Source organism: Pleuronectes platessa, chromosome 17 (assembly GCF_947347685.1).
Source record: "Pleuronectes platessa chromosome 17, fPlePla1.1, whole genome shotgun sequence".
Classification (NCBI taxonomy): domain Eukaryota; kingdom Metazoa; phylum Chordata; class Actinopteri; order Pleuronectiformes; family Pleuronectidae; genus Pleuronectes; species Pleuronectes platessa.
Genome location: NC_070642.1, coordinates 15,887,556 through 15,895,037, shown reverse-complemented (window position 1 = coordinate 15,895,037; position 7,482 = coordinate 15,887,556). Strand labels below are relative to the sequence as shown.

Here is a 7,482-nt window from a genome sequence, read left to right as displayed (position 1 = left end):
GTGCCTGTGTTCCACTGTATTAAATGTAGACACCAACTTCACAATATGACAAAATCTGAAGTTTGTGAACCTGAAGCAACTTTCTATTTGTGCACATATGAACATTACTCAGCTTCTTTTATGCCCTTTTACAAGTAGGTGGACATTGCTTTTGCAATCTGAGTTTAACTGTGCATGTTTATTTGCTTTAATTAAGCTGAGTTTGTTTGGCAGCAATGCACAGTGAGTCACAGAGAGGGAGACTGCTTAAATTGTCGGGGAACCTTAGGGAGGGGGAGGCCTTTAGGAAATGTAAAAGTGAGTGACCAGTAAAGTTGCACTGAGGACAGATAACAGCATAAACAATTTATTCCAGATTTCTGCCTGATAAAATACACACATACATTTAGTTTTAATTATAAAACACCTCCACCAACCTGTGGCAGTAACTGCATGGCAAGAATTCAAGATTCCTTTTGATAAACATCCCAACATGATTCAAGCAGTTTAATGGCTGAAATCAGTTCATCGGTTATTATTATAATCTCACTTCTGTGTGGCTCCCTAATATTTAGTTTACTTTAAATTAAAAAGGATTAAAACATTTCACTGTTTTAAGTTAAATTCAGATCTGCATTCTGTGGACCAACACAAAGGTGAACAAATGAATGTATACAGATATTGGAACATGGTTAATAAACACTAGTCAGAGGCCTGCAGGGACAAAACATTTGGGAAACAACAAAGGTACATGCAGCACTCTCATGACACATTGTTTTAGAGATGGAAGTGTATAATTGTGGAACACTGCACCATATAAATCTGTCTTCTGTGACAGTTGCAAATGCTTTCTAATACTTTCTCCAATTTAAATGCAAGGATCTCGGGGAACAGGCAGAGGTGACTGACAGATCCTGGAAATCATGTGGACTACAAATACTTTATAACATCAGTCACTGACGACTACCCAGTGGAATAAAAGCAACATGTTTTTCCATTTCCAATTGCATCAATCCGATGAAAAAACACCAGCAGCCACACACACATAGTAAGGTATAGACGCATTTGTTTTGAAACCTCAACACATTCTGCTTCTTCTTCAAAAAGGAAAAGTATGTCACTCATTTCTAATCTGGGTTTTATGCATATTTTTTAGAGCGTTTGGAAATCCACAACTTTGCCTCTTTTTTTTCTGCATGGCTCAATCCACCCACCCGTCCCCACTGAGGCTCTTTTAAGTTGCTGTCTTCCGCAGGTACTCACTGAAAAGTAATGAGAGGCTGTAAGACACGCTCGAGGAGAAGAATCCTCCCTCCTCTCTAATCCTCAAACTTTCTTAAATCAGGGAAAGGTAACAAAAACACTGCATCTTAAAAAAGGAAAAGGAATACATCCTCATTTTGAGTCAAGGCAGAAGAACAGTATTCCGATCATGCTTTATTATGTATGCATTAAAATGGTCTGGCAGGGATGTTGTTTTTTGTTATTTAGGAGAAGGATCGGAATAGCATCTGTCGGATAAATAAATAAAGATGAAATGCGATCAGGCTCTCCGAGAAAGACGGGGCGGAGCTGTGTTCTTCAATGTCTGGGAACAGTATAGCTGCTTGACAGATATGGAGAGGCATTGTCATTGGAGAATTGATTTGTTGCTTTGGCATGGGGCCGCCGTTTTCAGGCAGCATCAAGACTTCTTTCCAAAATAATTCGCTGATGAGATTAAAAATGATTTTTGGTACAGAGTTGGGAAATATAGAGAATACCCGTGGAAAGGGTAGACAGCTGGTTTCGTTTTAGTGTATTGATATTTGGTTTGTTTTGCAGTGTGTCCCACTCAATCATTGCTGTTCAACACTTAAACTAGAAGTTGCCTTTTCCAAATGTCAACGCTCTTCGTTGATTATTACTAAAACGGCTGAAGTCTTTCTTGTTTTAGTTCCAGTCTTCTTTAAATGTGAAAACTTCAAAGTGCAAAGACCCTTTACCCTCAAGGCTCCAGGTAAGAGAGGGAGGGTCTCAGTTGTCCAAACTTCTGGATGAAGTCGGCCTGAGCCTGGACCAAAGCCTCCTCATCGATGTACACCACCGGCCTCCTGACTGCGACAAAGTACTGCACCTTCCTCAGGCTCCAGCCGAGGACGTACATTAGCAGGCCACACACGGCGGCCGTCGACCTGCCCACTCCAGCGTTGCAGTGAACATAGACGGTGTGGCCATTCTCCAAGAGACCTTTAAGCAGGAATACCGCCTGGGGAAGCATCCTGATACGACCTGCACAAGAAGACAGTAAAGTACAATACGTGTAAAGGAGAAGGCGGGTAATTACATCTCAATATATCCAACGGAAAGACCTCCTGTAACTTACCCTCCGTGCTCATGTCAGGTGTGGGCATCCACAGGTACACCATGCCACAGTCTTTGTACAAATGCATCATGGTCTCCGGCGTCATCGCTTCCCCAGGGTCGCATCTGCAGCCGTGGGAGTTGTTCACCACGTCGCCCTCGGTCTGGAAGTTCACCACCGCAGTGATGCCCAAGTCATGCTTCATCTTAATAGTCACATGCTCTACCTTTCTAGGGCAGCTGCCGAGCCAAACACGTGGAAGCACCCTGAAGACAAACAAACACGTATGCATTAATCATTTATGTTTAGATTTGAGCTGGGTGCAATATTATTTAATTCTTCTGTGCAGTTGTCTTGTTCTTGTTCTGACTGAAAGTAAAGTGACACTCTGAATCTCTTGAATCCCGATCTTGAATTTAAACTGATCAACTAGTTTAGAAAGATCTCCAATCGGTCTAAAAATGTCTCACCTCTCTCTTCTATCTTACCTTCCTCCCTCAGAGCAATGAGGTTTTATTGACCTCCTGTCCCTCTCATCTTCTTCCTGACCACTGTGGTCGGTGGCAGACTCCATTTTAGCGCTCATTAGCATGCACAAAGTCAACAGCCAGAGGAGGTGACACATAAAACAACGAAACGACGGCTGTTAATCTGTGATGTTTCAGAGTGGCACTGCGGTGAGAGCCTGTGGTCCTGACTTGTTACCAGATGAACTGTGTGTATGTTTTAAACATGACAAAAATTCTTCAAAACAGTATTAAGATGAATCAAATCTTCTTTCCCCACCACTGAAGAATTATACATTTATTTTTTTACTCTGAGTTTAAATATATCTAAAAATATAACCCGGATTTATGCAGAAGCTTTTTTAATCTTTTTCTTTGTATACATAACAGTTTCACTATTTCAATCTCATAAAGTAGAATCAAATAACAAGGTCTCTTGTTTTACATTGTCGTTTTATGACTGTATATCTTAATCAAATGAAAATGATGTCTCTTCGGCCCCTGTTTGTTGAAATATGCCACTTGTTCAAGGCTGCATAACTCTGAGGCCCTCCTTTGAACATTAGAGACGAGGCACCAGATTAAAGTTGAGTTAAATTCCCTTTGAATCGTATAATGATTTACTACAGAGGTGAGTCTGAATCATACTCGGGGCAACACGGATGCAAGGTCGGCGGGACTCATTTGAAAAGCTATTTATAGGCCAGATAAAAGGGTACAGTGCTTCCTACTGAACAGGGGTCCTTGACATAAGCCGTGTACGGTCTTGGGGCACAAATTAGAACCTGATGGCAGCAGCCAACACTGTTTATTCCCATGCTATTTTATTAACTCACTGCTTCAGGGGTCAGGGGTTAATTTGGGCTGTACCTGGGATGCTCTCTGTGTATGACATTGTGAAAGGAAGGCGTGCATGGGGTAGGTGGAGCCATTGCATGCTGGATGTTTTGAGGTTTCGGCACCGGTTGAGTATATGACCATTTATTTTCCTAAATTACAGATTTTCTTCCACTATTGTAGACATCAATCCTCTGCACTGTTAAAATGATGAAACACTATCTGATAAAGATTCCACTGTAAACATTACGAAAAGTTTAGATTTATTTTAAACTGAGTAACTCTTGCAACTCTTCAAGGTGGAGGCTGCAAATGGCTGAATAGAGTCAAAGTCATTGAGATGTTATGAGCTGACAAACGACTTACTGTCTAATAGACCTGTGAGATAAAAAGAAAACAAGGACTTCAAAGAAGACATTGTTTAACTATCTGTCACTTACACTAAAAGAGACAGTTACTGAATGACTTGCCTTGAAAATAAAATGAATTTTATGATTACCATACCTGCCTTCTCCAGTTAAATGGCAGAGAGCAAGGTTAAAAAACAAGGGAGCGAACAGAGGCCATTGCCTGCTCCGCAACAAAAAGGTCAAGCTGTATTTGAATAGCACTTTTTAACAAAGGGCTTCACAGAGGCATACAAATTAAAGTAAATTCTTGATATTTTTAATTCACCCATTGATTTGAAAGCAGTTAGTGATGTAGCAAATCTAATCTCAGGTGGTTAAGAGTTATGGTGTCTGTACTGCAAAAGCACAATAAGCCTGCCCTCTGATCTTTGCAGCACACTGAAGCACAACAGAAGTATTTGCTTGAACAGATTTAATATCTGAATGAAGTTTAATTCAAGCTTTCTCTAAGAACACATATTTACACAAGAGTCTTACTATAGAAGATAAATTATGTGTGGAAACTGTAAAATTAGATAAGGTTAGAGAAGCTGATTTAATCCACACACTTCCAGCATGGGTTAATTCCCTGCATGTCCCCCAGGGCACCAGTTTAACTTTTGTTATTATTAACTTTGGTCTCAGATCTCACATCAGCAAGGCAGAAAACTTTCAACAACTATCACATTTCTTTGGGTGTTTGTTTGTTTTTGCTACAGACCACACGGTTGTTTGGCACTTTTTAATTTCTACCTGTTTTCAGCCCTGTCTGGTTGGTGGTTTGTTTGTTTGTTTGTAAATGAGATTACACAAGAACTACTGGACAGGTAACCACGAAACTTGCTGGAAAGATGTGGTATGGTAAAGCATTTTTGTTAACTTCTCAAAGAATACTTAATCTGACATGTTAAGATGTGCGTGAAATTTGGGGCAGATCAAAATAAAAATCTGGATCTAGTGAATTAAATGTGGATTCACAATAAGGGAATTGTTGGGTCATGTCTGACGTATGCAGTCTACTAAGTACTACTGGAATTTTTGTTTTTTTTTAAATTTGGGAATCAATCTATTAACACATCTAATCCCCAATAATTGAAAAATGATATGGTGGTTGTTAAATCTATGATACATCCAAATTGTAAAAAGAATGAGATAAAGGTACAGAAGCTGTGCAGCATTCAACAATCAAGATCATGGAATGTGAAAACATAAATATATATTCAAAGTCTGTCAGTGCATTGCCTCCCTTGACAAGATCAGAGATAAAGCTCAACAACAATAACGAAACACCCTGAAGGCTGGTAAACATCCTGATAAATGACACCTCAGCAGTTGGCACCCATGCTGTCTTCTTAAACGCTCATGCAGGGAGGGTTTCTTTAGTTTTACCTGGAGAAATGCATGGCCGCCTGACCCGCCACGCCCAGATAAAAGCGGCTGGTGTGTTTCATCTCGTCTGTGTGTCCAGTTTCCTCTATCCAGTGGCCAATCGGGTGGCAGTACACTCCGTCCACCACGTTCCTCTCATCATATGAACAGAACCTGTCATGGCTGGGGCCGCTACCTGGTGACAAAGTAGACAGCACTTGTGTAAGTTAGACAAATACAGAGCATTAACTTATTAAACTGAACATATATAATCAGATTAAAAAATATGTTGCAGTGTTATACACAACCAAGCCTCCACAACAATGCTCCAGCATTAAATTATTGGAAAGGTGTCTAAAATCAATAACAAGGATCCAGTAATACAATATAAATAACATCACTGTCAAAACAATCTCATTTAGTCCTTACTAACGACAAATATTGCACAGGTAGTGGTCAATAATAGTTGTTATAACAATACTTTTCAATATTGTATTTAGTTTATTGCACTGACATATATTATTCATCCAAAGAGAAACGTCTCTGTACGATGTGTTTTTTTTAATCCCTTTTATATAATTTAGGATTTCTTTTCTATTCCTATTATATTTAACATACGATGAGGCATTCGTTTATTTCTTACTTTACTAGGAAACGTGCAGTGTTGCACCTGCAAAAACAGACACCTGTCGAGGTGATAACAAGTAAACATGCAAAATAAATGCAGTGAAATATAAAAATATAAATAATATAAACACAGTGAGCAGAGTATAAACAGTATCACATATCTCTCACCACATTTTCTCCTACTCTGCAACGGTTTGTGTACAGCAGTGTCTAGATCAAATTTCCTCTATAGAATCAATCATAATTTAGGAATATTTGCAGAATAATATATTTCAAATTTTACATGTAGACTTTATTACATGCAATGACATATTTGAATCATCGAACAGTTACTTTAACTCCAAAACTCTGATATACACTGATATTTAAAAGTAGATGTGCGTTGGAGTCAAAAGAGCCAAATTGCTGAATTACAAGTTGCGCTGTAACGCCATCGTGAGGCGATAGGGGCACATTACATAGTACAAACCAAACATGGCGCAGTTGTTTTGGTGCTTTTCTCCTGAATCGCAGCTTTGAGCATGAACATCCCCACAGGAGCTCAGTGTGTTACCTTCCCAGATGTAGCAGCCTCTGGCTCTTTGCAAGAACTTGAACCACAGCGCGTCTTTCACCGGCTCCTCCAGCTGCACGTCGCCGAGCCACAGGTTCGGTTCATCCGGCGACAGGAGCTCGTGTACTGGCTTCATGTGCACCGCTCTGTCCGGGTCCCACCGACCCATCTCCTCACGAGAGCCCAGGACCAAGAGCTGCACGTCCGCACTGTCCGGAGCGAGAATGACCCCGAATCTGAACAACATGGTCACGGGTGTCTAACACGGCACGGCACGGTTAGATTATAGCGCGGTTAGTATTCAGTGGAGTCGATAGTGTTTGGTGTCGTCTAAATATAACACACACACAAATGATTGTAATTCTATCTAAGTGAGGACACAGATTGGCATCATGCATTTCCGAGCCCCTTATCCTAACCAAAATGTCCTCACGTACCCAACCTGTCTTCCCTTTATCCAAAATGTCCTCTTCCCCAAAATGTTTTCACTTTCCACAACATGTTTTAATTCCCCCAACATGTCGTCAATTTGCCCAACATGTCTTCACTGTCCCAATGTTTCCTAACTTTCCCCAATTTGTCCTCACTAACCCCAACATGTCCCTTGCTACCCAACATGTCTACACTTCCCCCAACATGTCCTCACTTTCATAAATGTCTTCACTTCCCCTTATATGTCCCAACTTACCCCAATATGTCATCACTTCCCCCAAATTGTCCCCACATTCCCGAAATGTCTGATGCATCTCTGTCCAGATGTATTTATTATAAAGAGTCCTGACATAATGCTTTCAACACGTGCATAAGTAATGCACTTTATTTCTGATGGACATGAATTGATAAATTATACATGATGTTATACAAATAAAGGGAGGTTGC

General features: G+C 40.3%; 1 protein-coding gene across 1 annotated transcript; it reads right to left on the bottom strand.

Moving 5' to 3' along the window:
* Nucleotides 1–332: 332 nt before the first annotated feature.
* Nucleotides 333–7,238, bottom strand: epm2a (EPM2A glucan phosphatase, laforin). The gene is made up of 4 exons (XM_053445287.1): nucleotides 6,604–7,238; nucleotides 5,445–5,619; nucleotides 2,345–2,589; nucleotides 333–2,250 (listed from the first exon to the last, which is right to left on the bottom strand). The coding sequence occupies exons 1-4, from the start codon at nucleotides 6,848–6,850 to the stop codon at nucleotides 1,967–1,969; spliced, it is 951 nt and encodes a 316-aa protein (XP_053301262.1). The 5' UTR covers nucleotides 6,851–7,238; the 3' UTR covers nucleotides 333–1,966.
* Between the last annotated feature and the right edge of the window lie 244 nt (nucleotides 7,239–7,482).